Genomic DNA, 23,265 nt, shown 5'->3' on the forward strand with positions numbered 1-23,265 from the left:
ATCAACTCTGGTCCAGTGGATGCTCAAACACCCAAGAGAATATGGGCAGAACAAACTGGACCCAATGGGTGTAAAAAGAGAAAGAAAAGAGGTCACAAAATTGGAGGAAGGGAGGGAAGGGAGGGGGAGGGAGAGGGAGGGGGAGGGGGGAGGAGAGAGTGAATTCGAGAGGAGGTAGGAATGAGAGGTGAATATGATCAAAATGCATTCTATGAAATTCTCAATGAATTAATTAAAAATTGCTGTAAGTTGCTGATTTGAGTTTGATTAAAAATTCATTACTTGTATTTCATCTTAGGATGAGGACAGAATTTCCAGACGTTTCTGAATAACCCTAAGCCTATTTTGCTACATGTTTATGCTAAGCAGTATTCTCAGCACTGATGATATAAAATCAAAATATTGGCTAACTCTGCATTTTGCAGCCTCAAATACTCACCTAAGATTTAGCCTTTTATATAAAAATAAACAGTTCTTCTCATTGGTAATGCAAAATTGCTTTTTACTTTAGTAAATGGTAAAATTGTAGATACACCAAAATTGTCTTAAAATAAATGTCTTTATGATTTGTCAATTAATGTTTGATTTGAATGTCTTTTCTTTTTCAAGATAGGGTTTCTCTGTGTAATTTTGGTGACTGTCCTGAATCTCACTCTGTAGACCAGGCTGGCCTTGAACTCACAAGAGATCAGCCTGGCTCTGCCTCCCAAGTGCTGGAATTAAAGGTGTGAGCCACCACTGCCTGGCTGAATGTCTGTTTTAAATTCCCATCTACCCAAAGACATGTAAAAATTTCTTGGGTGAAAAGAAGTCATATAAAAAAAAAAAAGTTTAAGAAGCCTTAATCTAAGGTATATTTGTGATTGTGCAGGTGCGTCCCTTGCGTAGAGCGATGGGGTTCAAAGGGCTCAGAGCAGCCACGATAGGGTCCTATTCTAGGAAGACTCGGGTCACTTGACAGGTACCTCAAGAACTGCACCAGGGTCTGTCTCACTTGGTCCTTTTTGATCCCAAGAGTCTGGTTTACGTTCCCCACTTTCAGTTCCGTTTGCCCACTTACTATGTATCCTTTTTGTCTTTGCTGTAAAGAAATCCAAGAATTTGTTTAAGCCAGCAGTCAAACTGGTCACTTAAAATAACAGTACATCTTGTCCAAGTCCAAAAATACTACCCAGTATAAGGAGGCAAAGCGGGGGAAATTGGGCAGAGAAGGCTGACGACATTTAACAGTGCCCTGGAACCCCTGCTCTTTGATCCCTCTGTTTCCAGACATGGGGCAGGAGCCCAGAGCCTTCTGTGTGTGTTGATCAAAGTCAGCATCCACCTTCCCCAGAGCCCCTCTGCCCTTCTGGGGACACAGGCTGCATTCACCACCAGCCACTCTGCCCAGACCCTGTGTACACTTTATGAAAGGCGTTTCCCACTTGGATTGAACAGGCGCTGTGTTTGTGTGTGAGGGAGAAAATGAATCACTGTAACGTGGGGGCTAGGATTCGGGGTGTTTTGTTTGTCCCATGCAAGTACATAAACACAGCAGAACTCTCTGGAAATATCAGGGGCGGGCACAGAGACCGGAGTGATTTGGTGGCCCCAACAGTGGGACACATTTTCCATATGTAGGACCTCTCTGGGTTCTGCCCTCTCACAGCGTTCTCCAAGTCCACGGGAAAGGCGGAGGTTTTTGCTTTTCTGTCTGTGGTCCGGGAAGAGGCATAGGATCCGAGGGCTCCCTCCAGTCCAGTGAAATACACACTCCCTTCATACGGAGGCCGGAGTTGGAAGCGACTGTTGTGAAACGTTAAAGATTTTCTGGCAGTGGCAAAGGGATTTTTTTCCCTTCCTCCCTCCCTGCCGAGGAAAAACAGTTCTAAGGAGAGAGTCACTTTGTAGTTTTAACTCCCATTCAAAGACTCGCAGCCCTGAGGAGCTGCGGATCCCCGTGCCTCCTGTGTGTGGTCTGTGGGAGCCTGTCACTGGTCTTCACCGCCCTGCTCATGAGTTTGCCGAGGACCATCTTCCCCAGGAGGGAGGCCGGTAAGTGCAGCCTCTTCGTCTGTCTCTGGGGACTTGAAGGGGCCTGATCTTTTTGGACATCTTCCCGGAGGGGTGGGAGAGCAGTTTTCCTTACTTGGCGCAGCATGTGTGTGTGACTGTGTGCACACGTGTGCTGTGATTCTGTCTGTCCTTGTAGGGGCTGGCTGGGCTCTCACCCCCTCCATGCACTTGGCAGAGGGGTGAAGTGCCGTCACCAGGTCTCTCTCTAAGTGGGCGAACACACCTGGTTTCCTCTGTGATTGTTGCTAGTAAGGAGCAGGGCCATCCATGTCCAATGATGGAGCTGTCAGGGTCCCCACAGCAGAGGCAGAATGTAAGAGAGATCTATGCGGCGAGGTAGGACAGTGGAACAGATGGGGGCCTCCCCAGTCTAGACTCTGAGGGTCTAGGGCACCCTAGCTTGAGGCCCTGCCTTCCTGCAGGTACAGCCCATGAGATGATGTCATTTCTTATGGCAGCCCCCTGAGTGTGCTCGGGAAACAGACACAAACAGGCACTGGACAGCCGAGTTTAATCCCTCTGCCCAACTGTGAAAGCCGGTGAAACTTGGGTTCCACTTTAACTTTGGCAAAGGGAATGCACACATGGTTTTCTTTAAAAAAGGAGAGTGAGGCAAGTCAAGAGCGCAGCCTGACTTTTCCAGCTCCAGGAAGATATGGACAAAACTCTTGAGAGCTTTTGATTAGCTCCCACGAAAACCTCTGAATTCAGAGGGAAGGCAGAAGGGGGCAGGCCAGCACCCAACATGGGGTGTGATGTCTGTGGCTCCAAGAGGAGCTGGTTGGCTTCCTAATCTTGGTAAAGGTGTTCACCGTTGCTGTAGCTCAGTTTCCTCTTTTGCAGACCAGGGATAACCCATTCTTGCCTCACAGGGTAAAAGGAAAAACAACAGAGCTCGAGTCTGTGAATGCCTTGAACAGCATGGCTATAACATGGTGACCATGTCAAGTCTCAGGAATAGCTCTCCTAGGTGGCCCAGCAACTATCACAGACACCCGCCTCTTGGGTAAAAAGCAGTAGTGGTCTCCTCTGGAGCAGGCAATAGCCTTCCATTCAAAACCTCTTTATAGAAAACAGCTATGTGGATGTGTCTTTTTCCCCTAGAGAATCTGTCCCAGCAAGTGCTGACCTGGTGCTTAAGTAGTGCTGGGTGCTGGGTAGAACCATCTTCTCGGCTTTTACCCACTTTCTGTCTCTGGCTGTATCTCCTTCGGTGAGGTTTCCCTGGCAACAGACTGAGGCAGCGCCGTGAGAGTGGGAAGTTCCCTGCAGAATGCTGTGAGTACAGCACCCATGAGGGTGAAGGACCCAGCAGGGCAGGCAGAAGGACAGGGATGGCGTTTCAGCATTGGCTATGGCTGGTCTAGCTGGTCCTAGAGAGCTTGGTACCCTTGCATTTATCAGCCACTGCATGTGGGCTGCTCCTGAGGCTTGACCATCATCACGAGCAAGGCAGCTTTAGGATTCTGGGAAATGCAAGAAGAGTTCAGCTGTGGTCTGCCCTGAGCAACCTTTGCACTGACTGCGGAAAAGGATATCTTAGTTGTGGGGTAGGCGACTTCTCTGAGTGACAGCTACTGAGTGCTTGCTCTTTTCTGAGTCTAGTTATCTACAAGATTGGGCGTTAGCAATATAGCCACTTGTCCCAGTTGAACTCTTACAAAGTGTTATGATCTTGAATAAATTCTTGTCCATCATAGGACTCAGAATCCCTGACAACAAAATGGTGAGATAGGAGATGGACCAGAGATGGCCCCAGGAGCCATTCCAACAGTACCGTTTTCCAAGTGTAGACTACTGCTACTGTGACCATTCTGGTTGCTGAGTGTCTGTCCAGTCACGTGACTACAGACGCCTCAATTTCTTCGGCTGGAAAATAGGAACCCAGATCCTTTAGGAATCCCCGTGCGAGGAGCAGTTGCCAGCAGGGCGTCGGCTTGCAAGGCAAACGCTGGCTCTGCCTAAGGCTGGCAGCAGGATGGGCTGGGACTGGAGACTCCCGCTATTCACTTTCCCTGCCCCGGGGGAGAAGGCCAGCTGTGTAAGACACTATGCATGTCTGCAATAGTTCAGAGCTTTCTAGTGCTCCCTGGACAAGTGTGGATGTAGTGGGGTTTGTGTCTCCTTCCCTGACCTCTTTATTTTCTGGGTATTTTTCTTTTCTTTTCTTTTTTTTTTTTTTTGTGGACACCACTTGTAAAGTTCATTTCGTTGCATTTTAGCTTACGTTATTTAAAAAAATTATGCATTGAAAAGTTGTATTAGCAAAACCAGAAAATAGTAGGTATGTTGAATTGAATTAATTGGTATATTAAATAATAAAGTATAAATTTAGATTCACGTTACTGAATATAAGCAGGAACAAGTTGAACATAAATGATTAGGAAAAAGTTTCTATTGCAGTTTTCATGAGAGAAATGCATTGGGCTTCAGGCTTTCTTACATATGCAAATTTTAATTTTTATTAACTTTGAAAGTTAGTATAAAACGCAGTGGGTTTTATTATGCATTTTCATATGTGTGTCATTATGCTTTGTTCTAATTCATGCCCCTCTTCCAATTTACTCTTTCAATACACCAAGAGTGAAATCACTTTCTTCAACACTGGGGATTCATTTACAGCACATTACTTGTCTAGAGCATTGATGCTCCAGGCACTGTGCTGGGTGCTAGAGAACTGATGGTACATATTAAATAAACAGCAGACTTTAAAAACACGAAGCTACGGGCCTTCAAGAGGCACCCGTTGGGGAAACTAACCTAATCTGGTGGGTCAGAATGGGGTTCTGGGAGGAAGTCTTATTGGAGCTTTTTTTTTTTTTTTCTTTTTTGCCAGGGTGCATGGGTATAAGTCGGGGTAGGTCTGTTGAGGTGTGGTGGTGCATGGTCAGTAGGCAATTTGCCTAAGATGATGAGGTGGGAGGGTCAAGAGTATGAGACCAACTTGTGCTATACTTCTCTTAATAGGTGTTGTGGTGTACACCTGTAATACTTGGGAGGCTGAGACAGGAGAATTGATGTGAGTTTGAGTTCAAGGCGAGCTAGGGCTAGATAGGGAGAGCCTGTCTGAGCAAACAGCACCACCATCACCACACAGGTCAGGACAGGGGTGGAAATTCGGGTCCTAGGCAAAGGGGACTGGATGGTGTTGGACCAAGGGAAGGCAGTGGCCTCAGACCTCCCCCTTCAAACTAGCCACTGTATAGGAGGATGGTTTTGCAAGTGGGGCAAGATTCTACTTGTCATCAGCCAATTGTCTTTGTCCCTGGTCCCAAGTATGCAAATTATTGTGAGGCCTCCCTGTGCCTTCTGGAACAGTTCTTTGTAAGATCAACTCCTTCTTCTTCCTCTGGAGTGTGTTCAGCAGAAACAGCTCATCAGGGCCTCCTTGAGCAGAGCTTACCTGACTTTCCCCACCACGCCAGGGCAGTGTATAGGTTTCTGTTTGACAAGTGAGCTAAATGCAGGCTCTGGGGGTTTCAGAAAATGGCATGGGGCAGGACTAAGGTTTGAATCCTGGCCAGTGTGTTCCATGTGTCAAAAATCATGTCTTAGTATGCTACACTATTGCTGGAAAATAACATTCATATATGTGTGCCAGCATGTGCACATACACATACTTGCACACACGGGATATACACAGGGGACACACATGTGTGCCCAAGCACACACATGCACACACAGATGTGCATACACATGCACACACACACATGCAGAGATTTTTCCACAGGTGCTTCCACTTGACATTAGGTTTCCATAACTCCTTATGCCTAAAGGTACTAGAACCCTAACCTTGATGGACTAAAACAGTCTGTGCCAGTGTCTATTTCACCATTTTTCTGTATTGATTCTTAAAACTTGCTTCAATTTTGTGTTTTCCAAAACAGCATTAAGAAGGGTTTCAAGCATAAAGAGAGGAAGAAACCACCATACTAACTGTTTAGACAGTGTCCTATTGCTGTGAAGAGACACCATGATCATGGCGACTCTTATAAGAGAAAGCATTTAATCGGGGGCTCGCTTACAGTTTTGGGGGTTTAGTCCATTATCATCATGGTGGGGAGCATGGCGGCATGCAGGAAGGTGCTGTAGCTGTAGCTGAGAGAGAGATGCTGGGCATGGCATGGGCTTTTGAACCCTCAAAGCCCATGTGTCACACCTCCAACAAGTCCACACCTCCTAATCCTTTCAAATAGTGATACTCCCTGGTGACCAAATCTATTAGCCTATGGGTCCACCACACTAGCCATGCCTGTATCCATCAGCTACACTCAATTTTCTCATCCTTCCCTCATTGTACCTGTCATCTCTTAGTCTTCCTCTTCTTCCATCCTCCATCTTTTTTTATGTATTTGCATATATATTAGGTATCACTAAACCCCAGGGTGTGTAGAACTACCTCAATATTTGCCAATTTGCAGACAGTGAAGTACACAAATCTTAAAAAAAAGATTTACTTATTTTTATGTGCATTGGTGTTTTGCCTACATGTATATCTGTGCGAGGGTGCCAGAGCCCCCAGAACTGGAGTTACAGACAGTTGTGAGATGCCATGTGGGTGCTGGGAATTGAATCCCAGTTCTCTGGAAGAGCAGCCAGTGCTCTTAGCTGTTGAGCCATCTCTCCAACCCTGAAACACACATGTCTTAAGCCAGTGTGTAGGGTACTTTGAGGAGTGCATGTACTGGTGTGAGACACACTGGTAGGGAATACTGGACTGGAGATACAGCTCAGCTGGTAGAGGGCCTCCCTAGTGAGCACAAGGCTCTAGGTTTGATCCCTAGCACTCCCTAAAGCAGGCATGGTGGTGCCGTCCTGCAATCCTAGCACTTAGGAGGTGGGATGCGGAAAGATAAGTCCTTTGTCATCCTTGGCTACATTGTGAATTTGAAGACAGCTTGGGGTGCATGAGACCCTTGCCTCCTCTTCTCTCTCTCTCTCTCTCTCTCTCTCTCTCTCTCTCTCTCTCTCTCAAAAAAACAAAACAAAACAAAACAACAACAACAAAAAACAAAACAAAACAAAAAAAATGCCACCACACCAGAAAGCTCTTGTATTCTTGTATGTACTTTCAAATTGCTTGGTGGCCATATAACATGCTATTCAATTTAAAGGCTTATTTTATAAAGTGTCGTATCCACTTCAGCATCTCTTAGCTCCAGAGACAGAATCCTTACCTGTGATTGGTAGACGTGCCTCACAGTGGGTACCAGTGAAAATCAGATTCTGCAGCACGGGGCAGCTCCAAGAGAGCGGTGACTCTCCACTCAGGGGTCTAAAGGGAAGTTACACAGAGACTGACCCAGGCTGTCACTAGGAGCAGGTGAGGGTTACAGCTCTTGGTCAGATAGTAGAGTGGAAGGAGCCAACTGGAGCAGGTGTGCTGTGGGAACAGATCAGGGATGGTGAAAGAACTACATAGAGGCTCTATGTATACTCATGTCTTTCCCAGGGCCTCCCGAGGGTCTTACCGGACCCTGGGCAGGTGGTGTGTGTTCATCTGCCTCCCTGAGGCTGCCCTGTGCTTCTTGATCCAGCCCAGCCTGGCCCTGGCCTCAGCCCTGGCAGCAAAGATCTGCTTTTACTGGAAAGTACGCTCAGAACAGCCGAGAGCAGGCTGCAGGCAGTGTTGCTGGACAAGCTTTCAACTGTCTGAGTGATGTTGCGACAGAGAGAGAAAGAGAGGGTCCAGTTACAGGGCATTGTGGATGCTGTGCCCTGCTGGTCCCTCCTCCCCTCTTTGGAGAGCAAATGGGGCACTGTAGTACCATGGGGTCTAGGGAGGCAAAGCTGGTATTTGAGCTGCCAGTATGTCAGGCAGCAAGACATTCTTCAGGCCTTATAATAACCCATTTGCAAAAGAGAATCTGGCCTCAGGCGGGAGAATGCTTGTGGCAGGTCACACAGCCAGTCAACAGCAGAGCTGAGGACACTGGCTGCTGGACTCCAGAGCCAGCGCCCCGGTTCCTGCCTGTTCTGCCTCCTGTTGCCAGGGGGCGAGCACATGAGCCCAGCCTGATGCAAACTTACCTCAGCATCCCTCTCTCCTGCTTCCTTGTCCTCCTCCCTTCTCTCTGTCCTTTTTTCCCCTTCCTCCTCTTGCTCCTTCAGCTAACAGCTACTGAGAGCATGCACTTTGTGTCAGTCCTGTGCTGGGTTCCAAGGCTGCAGAGGGAGATACGAGCCACAGTCCCCGGAGTGGGGAAGTCATAGTTATCGGGTGAGGCAGATTCACGAACGAGAGAAATGGGCATGGAGTGCTTTGAGAGGATGAGAGGACAACCCAACAATCAGTGATGCAGTTGGCAGGCCGTGTCAGGGAGGGCTTCCTGGTGGAGGGGACGGAGGCAAAACTCGAAAAACATACAAGTGTGCTGGGAAGCAGTAGCTGGCCAGTCTCTCTGTCAAAGGGGGTGTGCCGTACTGAGCCGAGGAGGTGGGGGAAGAAAGGCACATCTGTAGGAAAGAAGTCTATGACCTTGGCAGAGATTTAACATTTTTACGCACCAAGTCAGTCATGCCAAGACAATAACAAATGAGGAAAAGAAAGGATTTCTTCATCTTTAAAACGTTGCTTTCTGATAGGAGGCAGGAGGCAGCGTTCTTCAGATAGTTGTGTGGGCAGAGAGTATGAGGCCAGTTACTGCCTGGCACAACTAGGCACAGTCATCCTCGGATTCTATCTTTCCCAGTTTGAAATGACACCCCAGAACCCAAACCCCCCTGGAACACCTCTGACACCCTTGAAAAGCCAGAAAAGATGAGGGGTTCAGTTATTTCCCCCTCTTTGGAGCCAGCAGGACCCACTAGTGTCCCAACTATTGCCAGGGCTCCTCTGCTGGGTGGGGCTGTTTGTTTTCTCACCTCGTATGTCAGCCAGTGAGAACTGGCTTTCCATTTTTTTTTCCAGGTGGAGAGGCTGGCAGGGTGCTGGTGCTTAGTAAACTGCTCCAGTCTTGTCCTTAAAATAGTACCACCCAGGCTGGGACCACTCCCTCCAGCTTTGTGTTAACCCTTTCCAAACCTGTCCTAACAGATGGGGACAGTGGGACAGGCAGAAATCTCCAGCAGCTCAACTGGGCAAAGTGCACTTCTTCAGCTCACGTTAGAAGGACCGGGCCATCCAGATGATGTTGGGTTCACATCTGGCCTCTGCACCCTGCTGGGTCCTCCTAAGGGAAAGGGTGGGAACTGCGGCACGTTCCAAAGGCAACCGAGCTGCAGGCATGAGGTTGGCCCTGCTTAGCCTTCCAGCTGAGTGTCAGTAAGTTCTGTGAAGTGGGAACTGTCACCCTCAGTCGGTTCTGCACCTCCGGGTGACTTCCTTTGTCCTCTAGCTCTGAAGTAAAGTCTCATAACTAAATTCTGCTCCTTTGAGGAGAATATGCTCCCTTGTTTTCCTGGCCCAAGGCCTTGAGGGGCTAAGGAGTGAAGTGTATGTTTTTAAAGTGCTATTTAACCTGAGTCTAATCACATGAGTTAGATGAGGGAAACGTCTGTAAGGGCTCTTTGTAAACCGTAAAGTACAAACAAATGTGGAACGCCCATTACCAGGCATCGGTCGTTTATTTATTCGCTCAGTTATGTGTTGACTCATTCTGTCAATGTTTAGGGAGCCCTTATGTGGGCCTGGCGTGTTTGGGGGACCCCGTGGTGAGGGAAGCAGATGAGGTCCCCGTCTGGGGGATTGTATTCTATACGGGGTAGACTGACAACTCACAGGGGCTCAAATAGGCTAATAGGTCACCCTCCAGTGGTGGCAGGTTCCCCAGTGGAAACAAACAAGGGTAACATCATAGAGAGCTTGGGGGGAGGTCACTGAGATCGAGTGGACAGGACAGGCTGCATTTAGGATGGAGCTAGCCTCAGAAAGAGCTGGAAGGGGAACTTTCTCGGGAGAGGAAGCAGCTGTGGCAACATGAGCCTGACTTTGTTTGAGAATCAAAAGGCCAAGGTGGCTGTGGAATTCGGTGAGCAGGAGGTCCCCCGGGTAAGGAATAGTGGCAGGAAGCACAAGGAACGCTTCTTCCCATCATGATGCATTCCTGGGCCTGTTAGCATATGGCCCCTTCGCATTCTCTCAATCACACCCTGCACTTGGAGTTTCTGGTTTCACTTCTTAGACCAAGCACGGGAGGCTGTGCTCACAGGACTCAGCTCCTGAGTTCTAAGCGAGGCTGATGTACCAGCAGCCTCTATTTTGCTTCCTTTGGGCAGGTTAGGGTCAGTCAGGGGCCTGATCATACTTGGGAATGAGTTTACCTTATGAGAGCAAGAGAGAATGGATTACCTGAAAATGGAGGGAAAGGAAAAATCTGGTCTCAGGCCAGATGATGGGGAGGGTTTGGCTCTGATGCAAGGGGCACCCAGGATCCTCCTCAGGTCCAGGTTACAGATTCCTCAACCTTCTGTCAGAGGAAAGTAGCCACAACAAGGTCTATTGGAGTCCCAGTCACACTCTTCTGATACTTCAAGAGAGGCCGTGGTACCCAGAACAGGCAGTGCTGACCAACGCCCCCATCCCCAGCACTTCAGAAATTCCTGCACCTTCCTCCAGACTTGGTCCCACAATAGGGGACTGTCCCCATGCCTGCCGACAAAGGCAGCTTTCTCTTCAGAATGCCCTCCCAGGACGCCCCTTTTGACCACCCTGGTTGCCTAGCCGTGAATGTACCTCCACAGTCTTGCATGGAATGTCAAGGGCATCCTACAGCTTGCCCCCACACCCTTGTTAATGCCAGGGACCTGGAACATTTGGTAGAGTGTCAGAAAACATGCCAGCGAGGCCACATAAGAGGCTGTTGCTCACAGAGGGTGTGCTTAGGAGAGGTCTATAGGAAGTGCTCTCGGGGCCGATGTCACACTGAGATCAGGCTCTCTAAAGGGACATGAGGGGGAAAGGTAGGCTGGTCACATGATAATAAACACTCAGAAGGAAGGGCTGTGTCCCTTAAGACTGGTTTTCAACATGCTTCATGGAAGTTAAGTCACTGGACTCAAATGGAGCATGCGCAGTCTCACACGGCACATCCCTGGCTCATACAGAGCTGGCCACTCCTTCGGGAGGACGCGGCTGGGGCCTGCGAATTCCTGCAGTCAGCTCATCTGTTAGGAAAAGTATGGCACAAAGACGGAAGAGGGGGCTGGGCTGTGGAGTCAGGAACACCTTGTTTGGAGGCCCCCATGTGGTAATCTGCTAGCCATGACGTTGGAGAATCCAGTGTTTAGCTATGACTCAAGGTCACAAAGCACAGCACGGAGTGAGTAGGTATGCACTGAATTTTTGAGTGGTGACTATGGGACGTGGTTATGATAGCACTTGGGTTGCTGGCAGGATCGTGTGGTGATGTTTCCTTCAGTGCTGGGGAACCTAACTCAAAGGCATGCACATGCTAGGCAAGCACACGGCCACTGAGCTACCACTCCTTTTCTCAGTTTTGTGTTGAGATAGTCTTGCTTGGTTGCCTAGGCTGGCCTTGAACTTGTGACCCTCCTGTCTCAGCCTCCTGAGCAGTCGGGGTCTCAGGTGCATGGCCACCAGGTCATGCATTGCTGTGCAATGACATTTACGGAAGACTCTGGGCAGGTGCCAAACCCTTGTCTGTAACCCTCTGGTCCTTCTAATCACACCACTGCTGCCTCTGAATGTCAGGGACGCTCAGGGACAGGGCAGGAGTCTCACTGTGCTCTGGAGAGGGCCTGCCGCCTGGGTGCTCCTGCCAGCCCAGATGGTGGACTTTGTGCTGAGGTTCAGCTCTCGGCCCTGACTTCCCTCTGTTTGGACCAGGCCTTTCATGTGGAGACGTCAGATGGCTCTGGCTGGGAGTGTTCGCACAAATCTGCCAGGTTGGACTCACTTACCCTTCGTCACCTGTCCGGAGCAGGTGGTGAAGGCGGCGTCTGACAGGGTGTGTCATTCCTCTGAGCCCCACGTGACTCGGGGCTGGCCTCCGTGTGAGAGTGGAGTGTTCCCCCACTTACTCCAACCCGGGTCTGGTACCCCGGCAGTGCAGATTACTGGTGCTCTGGTCCCTGCAATTGGAGAGAGAAGCAAAGGGCGAGGACAAGAGGGTGAGTGAACGGCCGGCCCCTCAGTCAGTGTGTGGGGTCAGTGACTCTTTCCTCTCCGAGGAAACTGGCTCTTCTGAATGGGGAGAGACTTGTTTGCTAGGATGCAATGTTCTGTGTGGAGGCTGTCGGGGAAGGCTCAGCGGGAAGAGCTGTTTGTGCAGAAGGCCTGGTGTTACCATGTTGCATGTTGGGGCTTTTCCAGTCACGGTGGGTGGTTGGATGCCCTGGTTGTGGGTTTGGGGTTTCTGGCTCCCAGGTTGGTCTTGTCCTCATTGCTGGGGTATGGGAGCAGCTGGAAAGTGGAAGGGAGGCAACAAGGCACTGGGTACCTGAAGGATGCTTTCCTGTTGACCTGGCCAGGTGGGCACCATGAGTGTGTGTATCTGATGGCTTTGACGGTGAGAAGAGAATTCACTGTGCTTGTTGGCTCCAGCACTCTGCTTCTGACCAACCCCTGCTCTGGTTCCTTCCCAGAGGTGCTAATCCCGTCCTCTAGCTAGCAGTGTGATTGTTTCCTGTTGTTGGGGACTCGGGTGACAGACACGACAGTGAAGAGAAGCAGGTGCCCTGAAGTCACAGGGCAGCATCGCTCCTTCTGTTCTTATTTGGAAAAATTGTCCCTTTCTGGTTGAGCAATGTGAAGATGACAGCTACATCCCAGGAGCCAATGAAGCCATGTTGGGGCTCCCAGGAGCAGCCTGGAGTCACTGCCCTCTGTAGTGTCTCTCCTTATTTAATCAGCTCCCTGGAAGAAGGTCATCAGACCTCTGCTTTCTCCGTCCTCCTCTCTGCCCTGCAGTTATGCAGGGGCCAATCCTTCTGAGCCCTACAGAGGCCCTTCCCTTGCCCAGGAGCTGCCAGGGTGCCCTTGGACCTTGCTGGAAGCCCCAGCTAGTCATTTATTCCTTAGTGGTACTTACTGCCTCACCTCTTCTCAGGCATTCTCCCATACCCAGACACTGTGCTGACATCTTTTCACACATTGTCCATGAGGTCACACGGTGTGGCTCCACCTGAATGGTGGGATTCACTCAGGGGTGCATTCTGGGCCTTAACTGCAGCCTCTGACTCCAGGCTTCATGCTCGTTGCTGCCCCGAGACACACCTCAACAAACACAAACTGGTTATGTATCCACAAAGTAGAAACACAACAGAACAACATTCCCTGGCCAGACAGCTTTGGGGTAAAAGTACTTCTCACACAAGCCTAGTGACCTGAGTTCAATACCCAGAACCCCAGTGAATGTGGAAGGAGAGGACCAATTCCACAAAGTTGTCTTCTAGTCTCCCCAAGTGCATGCTTACACACACACACACACACACACACACACACACACACACACACACACGAAACTCTACTGGATCGCAATTCCTTGGAGGTCTTCAATACTACTTAGAAACCATTTTAGAGTTAGTTTCTGAACACTCATATACAAAGAGCTGAGGCAAACAGGCCAAAAGCTGAGGCCCTGCCTTCCTGTCAACTCTCTCCATCCCTGTCTTCTGGATCTCCTCATGAGCAACCCAAGAACTTGGGGAGGTGGAGGGTACTTTGAATTGAATTTGGTCACAGCACAGAGAGGCCATATTCCTGAGGAGCACCTTAAACCTTAATGGACAATTGCATCACTGTCCTCTCTTCTACATCCCCAAGCTCCACTACCACCAAGAGGTTTGTCTGACCCAAATGCCAGCGGGTCGTGCTATCTCTGACCCCTCATTCAGCTCCCGAACCTCTGCTCATGGGTAGGTCTTTGGTGAGATGCTTCAAAGAGTCACGTCAGCCACAGCACTTGCCTCAGGCCTCTGCTGTAGAGATCCCCACGCTAGGAATAATGTCCGTCTGTATCTGCGGTCCCCAGTAGGCTGCAAGGGACCATATCTTTATCCTGGGTGACCCAAGTGCCTGAATCACAGCGAACCTTAGAAACTGTTGTGTGGATGAACACCAGCAGTAATTTTAGAGATGGGAAAGATGCCGCAGCCAGTAAAGCGCTTGCTACCCAAGAACAAGGACCCGAGTTCAAACCCCCAGTACTCACATGAAAGTGGACTCAGCACCTTGTGTCTATAAGCTGAGCACTGGGCAGGCAGAGATAGGCAGACCCTGGAGCTTGCTGGCCAGCCAGCCTATCCAGAATAGTGGCAAGCTTCAGATTCGGTGAGAGCTCCTGTCTCAAAAAGTAAGGTTGCTAGCAGTAGAAGAAAGACATCCGGGGTCGACCTATTGCCTCCAAGGATGCATGCACAGGTGAGTACATCCATGTACACAGCTCTTGAGGGTGTGCATATTGCAGCACACACACACACACACACACACACACACACACACACACACACTTTATCAGGAGACTGGCAATACATTTCCGTATGTGAGGTGGTATTCACCTTAACACACAGCTCACTGTCAGCGGCTACCCACTCCCCTACCTGGGGAACAAAAATCCAAGACAGCGAAAATAAGCAAATGGCTCTAAGAGCCCCATGTTTCTGTTTGGGAGGCAGCTTTGAATCAGCAATGAACTCCAAGTTCTTCTCTCAGATCTCTGTGGAAATCAGGGCTCACCCCGCGTCTGTCTTGTAATTAGACAAGGTTGCCTGGTGTCTGCCAGAAACATGAAGAGGTCCCTGCCCGAAAGAGCACGGAGCAGATGGAGTTGCTGAGCGCAGCTTGTGCGTGAGCACGCCGCCTGGGGAGAGAGGAAGGCAGAGAATCCGGAGCTGTGGTGCCTGCTACAAGCGTCGCTGGAGGAGAGAATTAGATGCCACAGAAGCAGCTCCTAGGCTGCTAGTTCCCTGCACTGTGACCCAGATGTCAGGGCCCATGCAGAAGAGGGATCTTCATGGGTCTTGCACCGTGGGGCCAGAAGTGCATCTGTAATGGACAGGTGCGGCAGCTAGGGTGTGGCTGCCCTGCTCTGCCAGCCAGAGGTGGTCACCACCAATATGCGCTTTGGCATATTCACAGGCGCTCCCCGCTGCTGGGATGCCAGGGACCGGCACCCCTCCTCCTCTGCTCATGGCGTCTCTTACCTGGCCAGGCTAACTGTGAGTAACTCTGAGCCCTTTTCTCAATCTTGTTTCAGCATAGGAAAAAGCCCCACAGGGAACTCAGCCCCACAAAAGGTGGCAGAAAAGGGTCTGTCTATTCAAATCAGGATCCTTCCACATCAGCCAGTGCTGTGAGACCCAAGGGCACATAGAGAGACCCAGGAGATTGCCGTGAACTGAGAACTCCATGCACACATCCCACAGGAACTGCCTGGAAACATCGAAGGAAGCTTCAGGCTTGTGGTTTCCAACGTAACTCTCAAGTAGATTGGAAATCAATACAGACGTTGAGAAATCCCCTTTTACATAGAAAATGAATAGGGAAAACAAGTGTATAAGAGCCTTCACAAAATCAATCTTTCTGCATGTGTATGTGTGTAGTGTATGTGTATATGTGTTTATGTTCCTGTGTCTAGACACACATGTGGGTGGGTGCTTGTGTATGTGTGTGCTTGTGCACGTGAAGCTCAGAAGTTGGTGTGGGTATCTTCCTCATAGCTCACTGAGGCAGGGCGTTTCACCGATCACCAATTTGACTAGTGTAGTTAGCTGGCTTGTTCTGGGGAATCCCTTGGCTTAGCTTCCCAAGTGCTGAGCTTATAGGCAGGCTAGCACACCACTGTGCAGTCCTCTAGGTGCTCGGGTTTGAAACTCTGGTTCTCATCCTTGAAGGGCAAAGTACTTTACCACTGCGGCATCTCTCCTTCATGGTCATATATTTCATGAACTTTCTAGTGTTTTTATTTATAGCACAGTAAGGGTATTATGCAATAAAGTTTTGTTTTAGTGATGTAAGTTTATTTATGAATTCATAAATATTTACTTACCTGTGTATCTTACGTGTAGCTAATGGTATGTCCTATGATATTAAAAAATGCAAACTCCAACTTTGAATCAGATCGTAAAAACTTAAAAAACAAGCAGTAGCCTAGGGCCTCAATGGGACAGAGAAGGGTGGGGGTGTGACCCTGTACCACAGGGTAGGCCTGACTTCTCTTTGGACACAGTGGCCATCTCCCTGCTGTCCAAGGCAAGGACTTCTGGCCCAGTTAGCTGTGGGCTCTCCTTTCTTTGTCTGTCCTTGTGTTCTCCTGACTGAGTTATTAGATCCCTGAGCTACAGCAAGGATCAGAGGTAGGTGACTGGTCCAGTCTCACATGTCTGCCTTTCCTCTTTTCTCCTCATCCCCTAAGGGTGGCTGGCTGTTGCTACCTCCAGTCAAACCATAGGAGTCCAGGAATGGTCACAGCAGTTTCTCAAGAAGGTGGCAGACTGCCATATTTACTGCACAGGTGATATCTAGGGGACATGCACTGAAATAATTGTCAAAAGCAGAGAATGAAGCATGTTTGCGTGTGTGTGTGTGTGTGTGTGTGTGTGTGTGTGTGTGTGTGTGTGAGAGAGAGAGAGAGAGAGAGAGAGAGAGAGAGTCTCTTCTTGCAAATGATAGTTCAAAGACTACTTAAGGCACTTACACATCTCGTATGCCATCTTACAAAGTCAACCTTAACACATGCCAACAAATAAAAAACACAAGCCAAGATGCATCCCCATGGCTACAAAACAATTAGGCTGCAATTTTCTAATAAAAAAAATCAGAAACTAAAGGACGCAAAATGGAAAATTGGTTGACACTAACCATAACATTCTTGTGAAGAATGTAGTTTAAACTGGAGGTCAGAGCTCCAATTACTGACCTTCTAAGAAATAACGGGAAAAGGGCTGAGGCTGTGAGTCAGCGCCTGCCTGGGTTGTATGAGTCCCTCTACAAAATAAAAAAAACAAAGTAACTAACCAGTTAGGTAATAACAGTAAGACACTGGACTGTCAAAATTACTAGATTGTGGATGAAAGGTTCAGAGGAGACTTTTTAGCTTTAAGCAATAGTGACAAAAATGGCGGACAGAGTGACGATAATCAACTAACACACTGCTGTATTTCAGAAACTAGAACACGTACTATGTATTAAATTGGCTATATCCTATTCAGCTTTACTTTACTAAATGTTCTAAACATTTCAAAAATTCCTTAAATAATATTTATTAGTTCTTTGAGACTTTCATACTTACCATATTTTGACCACATCAACCCTTATCTTCCCACCCACTGACTTTGAGTCTCTCTCTCTTTTTTTTAAGAATCCCATGAAGTCCAATTTGTGTTGCCCAAATAATCTTGAGTATGGGTCCATGCCCTGGAGTGTAGTTGGTCTACCAGGGGTCATATCCTTAAAGCAAACTGACTCTCCCTCTCCCAGAAACTATCTGTTATCCATAGTTCCTCAGGCAGGCAGGGGTGGCATTTCCTGCTCACTTCCCCCATCCATTCTGGGATTTTGTATGGTTTGAGCCTATAAAAGTCCTGTGCATACTGTCACAACCATTTTGAGTTTATGTGTGCAATTGCCATGCTGTATCTGGAAAACACCATTTTGTTGTCGGCACCCACTGCTTCGGGCCCTTTCAAACTTCTACCCACTCTCCAGAATGATCTCTGAGCTTCATGGGGAGGGAATGATGTAGGTGTCCTATTGAGAGAGGCCTGCATCTTTAAGGAATATTAATTAGTTCTTTTATTCTGTACACAGTCTTTTATTCTGTACATATTGTCTAGTTGTGGGTCTCTGTGTTAATCACCATCTACTGCAAGAAGAAGCTTCTCTAAGGAGACTGACTGATTAGTGATCTATGGGTATAATGATAAGCCATTGGGAATTGGTTTAACACCATGTATATTTAGTAGAATAATAATGTAGATTCTCCTGTAGGACCTGTGACCTGTCTAGCCATAGGCTCTTGGCCCTGATAACAGTGCCAGGTATAGGCTCCATCTCTTGGAAAGGGACTTAGATCCAATCAGAAAATACTTGGTTACTCGTATAACCACTATTGTATCAGTTGGGGTGTCTTTCTGGGCTTATTATACCTTGTGGGGTTCACAGATGGGCGATATCGTTTCATTCCTCCTCCAGTAGAATGTATAGCAGCTTCTAGTACTAGGAGAGCTAGCCAGTGGGGGTAAGACCTCCAGGTCTGTACCAGATGGTCAAAAATCAGATGTAGCATTATGTTTGTGTCTCTTAAAGCAAAACTTTTATTTTTCTGACCACAATCTTGAGTTGTGACTGATAAAAAAAGGAACCAAATCCAGAAAACGATTATATAGAAAGGAAGGGATTCTTCTAACAGGTCTCCCAGAATTACTCACTTTCCTATTCTGAATAGGCATCTGTCTATAAATAAAATTTACCGAGCAAATTTAAGTCCTTGTCTGAATTATTTTCCTCAGACCTTCCAGTGGTTAGCACAGCCATCTCCAGTTCATGGGCAACTAAGCCACACAAGACATGCCTTGGTTAATTCTGCAGAGGTAAGTGGCTGACCCACCATTCAACTAAGGTTAGCTCAGAGTCAAGCCTTTGGTGTTCTATTCATAACCTCTCTTGTCATTTCTCTGACAAGAAATAAACAAACAAACAAATAAATAAAGTGACTTTATGCAGATGGTCACTCAAATCGTTCTGCAGTGACATTTTTACTTGGAGTCCAAAAGTGGGAATGTCATAAGCACCGAGTCTTAGCTAGCCTCTCCAGAGTAACAGTGGAGAAACATGCTTGCTGGAGTTTTTCTAGATTCTTCCTAAGATGAATTACATGTTTTACTTGTGCCTCGTTCATACTGCTCGCTCAAGGGGAGATCCCTGGCCGTGTGCTCTCGGTCTTGGGTAGTGCTGAGACACCTGAAGTTGCCACAGCCCTTCCTGGCCTTGGCGATTTAGGACCACCTCTCAGGATGCTGAAAGTTTAAGCTACTGTGAGAGATAGTCAAACTGGCCTCTCAGGTACTTTCCAGAGTCCAAAATGTCTTTTTGGATGGCTCTTAAGTTCAAAGGTCAGTTCATGTAACTTCTAGCCAGCCTGATGTCTTATGTCACTGGAGTCCTCCAGTCTGTGGTTCTAAGTGGAATGGTTTTCCTGTGTTAGTTCAGGTGTCAGTGGGAGGGGCCTGAGATGCTCTTTAGCTATTGGTCCACCATATGCAAAGTCCTTGCATTGTGCCAAACCTCAGAGTATAGTCTCCTCAGGGATGCGGTAGGGTAGAGGAAGAAAAATGACAGCAGAATGCTCCAGCACAGCCTGCTTGACTAGTGGGGACACTAAGGCCCAGAGATGCTATCTGTCTTCCTAATCCTGTGTACAATACATATATAGACACAGAGGGTCAGACTCGGTGGGGGGTCCCATGAATTCTATTAAAGATCTTTGCGTAGGAGAAGGGACATTCACCTCTTCCCTTCATTTCTTATCTCTGAATCACTTCTCAGTCCAAGACCAAAAAATACACCCCCTGGGCTGGAACGGCCAGACTTCAAAACTGCCTTTGAAATAGGACACTGTGGGAGAACGCAGAAACTCCAAACACATTTATCAAACAGTTCCCCTTTCGCCACATGGTGATTTAAAACTCTCTCCAATTTTCCAGTCAGCAAATGATGTTCCCAAATGTAAGACTGTTCCTCTAGCGATGGCTTTGCCCAGCACACTGCCTGCAGGCAAACGAGGAGTGGAAAGAGGGAGAGGCAGGCGATGGAGGAAGGAAGGAAGCAGAGATCAGGCAAACGGGGAATGGAGAAGAAAGGGAGGAGAGAGAGAGGTGAGGGACCGGAGAAGAGAGGAGAGGAAGACTTACAGATCTTGCTCCATAGCCCATGGTCTAGAATTTTCTTCAATGCCTCTAAAGGAAGCAAGTGTCCACTGGCTTGTGGTCCTTTCCTGTCCCTTGGCACTGCACTCCATGCAGAGGACAGCTCAGCTGTGGTCGGCTGTCCTAAGCAACTGTGAGGACAGAAGTCCCCTCCCTTCTTTTCCAGGTAATCTCCTGCATGACGGGATGAAGTGACCCCATGGAGCATCTTCCTGCTCTGGGAGGCCTAGCATAGAGAGACAATCCTCTTCGGGTATTTGGAGGGACTCTGGCCAGGACTTGGGAGAGCAGTGTTCTAGTCCTCTGACCTCTTGGCTTGGAAGGGAGGCTGTCCCCTGAGGAATGCCATGTTGAAGTCCTTCTGTGTGTAGGGAACCTCAGGGCAGCCTTGTGCAGAGCTCACTAGGGACAGAGGAGACCGGGTCAGACACTGGCAAGGAATTCTGGGGCCGGGGAGCCAAATCAGAGAAAGGCTATTGGTTTGAACTTCCAGAGAGCGCCGAGGAGGAGGGTGGCACAGCTGGCCCCCAGCACCGCTGACATTTGGTTCCATGAGAGAGCAATAGCTTGTTCCAATGTCCTGAGCACAGTTACCAAGGCTAAGCTGAGCCTCGTGACTGCCATGCTGTGTTTTCAATTATTTCCTCTCCCTGCTTTGTCTCTCCTGGTGCCAGGCCTAGAGGGAAGTCCCTTCCACAGAAGCGCAGCTCTCCACTTCAGCCCTTGTGTTCCTCTCCCTTTCACATTTTCCCGGATGACAAGGCTCATGTGGAGCAGTCTTTGCTCTTAAATGGAGGATGAATGCCTTGCCCACCCCTCCACCCCCCCCCCATGCTTCTTCACTCCCATCCCATGGTCCCTGTCATCTCTCAGGAGAGCCCAGCCTTAGAAATGGCCGCTCCCTGTAGAAGAGCTTGCTTTTTACAGCTGACAGTATTCAACGGACACATGCTGAAAATATCCTCACGGGACGGGTGGTTTCCACCAAGGAATCTGACCCTCATCTGGCGTAAGTCCCGCGTGCATCCCATGTAACCAGTCAAGGAAGCCTGAAGCTTTACACCTCAACCTCCAAGGACCCAGGGCTTCAGGGCTTCTTTGCACTGGAGGATGCCTAGCCAGTGATTGGTCATAGCTGGGGAACTTGAAGGTTTGGAAAGGACATGGAAGAGAACAGGAATGGGGTACATAATTCCAGGGTCTACGGGAATCATGGGATTAAGACTGCTCTGTTGGATCAAGAACCAGCTGCTATGTGTGGGAATGGACCGAAGCGAAGACAAGCTTTGACAGGAGTTGAAGTAGCTTAGGAAGTTCTAAGGGCCTAGGAAGTCATCATTTTCCAGGACTTAGACCTCTAGCAGGAGACTAAATGACTATTATTGCATGAAGATACACTCTTAAGCCCAAACTGGAATATGTTAATTCACATAGCAGAATAAATACCATAGCTTCGGGCATGGCTGGATCCAGCTGCTGTATGATAGCATCTAGGCCTGGTTCTGCTCACATTCCCTCTGTTCTTCTGTTCTTTGTACTTTCTTCCACTTCCCTCCCCATCTGCATGACTTCTGAACCTTCCTTGTTGATGTTACTGTCCAAACAGTGGTGTTCAGCAACTCACTCTCAGGTCTTCCCTGCCTATGTCAGAAAGTCCTGGAAGGATTTTTAACAAAACTGAGTAGTTTTCAAACTTTCAAATGGCTAATGTGTTTGTGCTGGCTGTGACACACACACACACATACACACACACACACACACACACACACACACACACACACCATGTACCCTAAACACCCCACACATCCCACACACCACACACATATACTATGCATGCCCCACTGAGGCTGGTCTGAAAGGAAGGAGGAGGTTCAATCGAAGTTGTTATCTACGGCGACTCTGGCATTGAGCTACTAGTTCTGGGAACTCGAAAGGACAGAGAGTTGAGACATGCTGGAGACGTCAGCCCAAGGGCAGCTGGGATGGTTTGGATTTGAAAGGGGATATCTGAAAGAGAAACAAGTAGCAGGAAGAAAATGGCACTGAGAAGGCAAAGACCGCGAACAGACACAGAGCAATCCTCTCGAGACAAAGCAAGTTTCGGCGGAGTGGTTTGTAGCCTCCGGACTTGGCGATTGGTGCTCTGGACACATTAAATGCAGAACTGATACAGGAGTTTCCATGGCTTTAGGGGAAGGAAGCAAACCCTGGTGCCGGATCTGGAAGCAGTGGTGAGTGAAGGAGAGAAAGAGCAGAGGAACAGAGCGTTTATTCAAGAGTGCCAGGATAGGGGGACAGGAGCCAGATTTGTATGTTTTTCAAGATAGGGTCTTATCTGTCCCAGGGTGGCCTTGAACTCACTACATAGCTGAGGCTGGCCTTGAAGTCTCCATACTCCTGCCTCACTACCTCCCGGATGCTGGGATTACAGGCACCGCTGTGCCTGGCTTACCACATCATTTAGGGACAGAAGAGGGTTGAGTGTATTCACACGCTGATCATCCAGACCCCAGGCAGCTGGAGACACTGGGTGAAGGTGGGCAAGGTAGCGGTCGGGGGCTGTGAGGAGCCAGCGTGAAGGCTCCGGCTCCGGCCACACTGCATAGTTTTTAAGATGTTCACTGTCCCATGCTTTGGTCATCTTTCTGTGACACGAGGGCAGTAATCAGAGCCCACAAGCCATTTTCTGAGGACTAAGTGGTAGAGCAATCAGAACGCTGCCTGGCACACCACAGTGACATTCTGAAGTAGTCATTTCTGAGTGTATGATGGAGCTAATTTGGAGATAGCACATTCACTGGCCAGTACTGGAGCCCAGCTGGTGGCCATGAAGGTTTCCTTGTACCAATCTGCTCAAGAATGGGTGTGGCCCGCAGGACTCAGAAGCCTGCCACCAAGCACAGCTGTCACTGCAGGGCCCCTCCATTGTGGCTGGAATCCTCCTATCACGTGAGCTAGAAGGTCAGAGAACGCAGGGCTTTGGGATATTGGCCAGGGGTGCCTCACGAAATGGCCGATGCTGAGTTGTGTCCTTTTTTTGTGTAATATTTATTTCTTTATTTAGTGTGTGCATTGTATGATTACAAACATATACATCACTGTCCATTTGTGGAGTTTAAAGGTCAGAGGACAACTTGGAAGAGTCAGCCTTCTGCTGTGTGGGTTCCAGGATCAGACTGAGGTCTTTGGGCTTAGTGGCAAACACCTTCATTGGCTGAGACTCTTCATCTTGTCAGCCCAAGATGCAATGGTGCTTTTGGTTTGGTTTGTTTTTTTTAACATTGTGTGTGTGTGTGTGTGTGTGTGTGTGTGTGTGTGTGTGTGTGTGTGTGTATTCTAGTGCCATGGCACACGTGTGAAGTTGGTCAGAGAACAACTTGAAGA

The 23,265-nt window shown here is 48.6% G+C and overlaps 1 protein-coding gene across 4 annotated transcripts in view; it reads left to right on the forward strand.

The window, feature by feature from the left end:
• Positions 1-1,943: 1,943 nt before the first annotated feature.
• The window catches only part of Il16 (interleukin 16), a 97,103-nt gene continuing 75,781 nt past the window's right edge, over positions 1,944-23,265 (forward strand). For 2 of the 4 annotated variants that reach the window (XM_037197743.1, XM_028873817.2), the window contains exon 1: positions 14,715-15,174. In XM_037197743.1, coding sequence (XP_037053638.1) covers positions 14,970-15,174 — 205 coding nt within the window. In that variant the 5' untranslated portion in view covers positions 14,715-14,969. Of the gene's footprint in view, positions 2,035-12,017; positions 12,127-14,714; positions 15,175-23,265 lie in introns of those variants that run through there. The other 2 variants (XM_037197754.1, XM_037197765.1) reach the window with 2 other exon arrangements.

This window comes from Peromyscus leucopus, chromosome 1 (genome assembly GCF_004664715.2).
Source record: "Peromyscus leucopus breed LL Stock chromosome 1, UCI_PerLeu_2.1, whole genome shotgun sequence".
NCBI lineage: Eukaryota > Metazoa > Chordata > Mammalia > Rodentia > Cricetidae > Peromyscus > Peromyscus leucopus.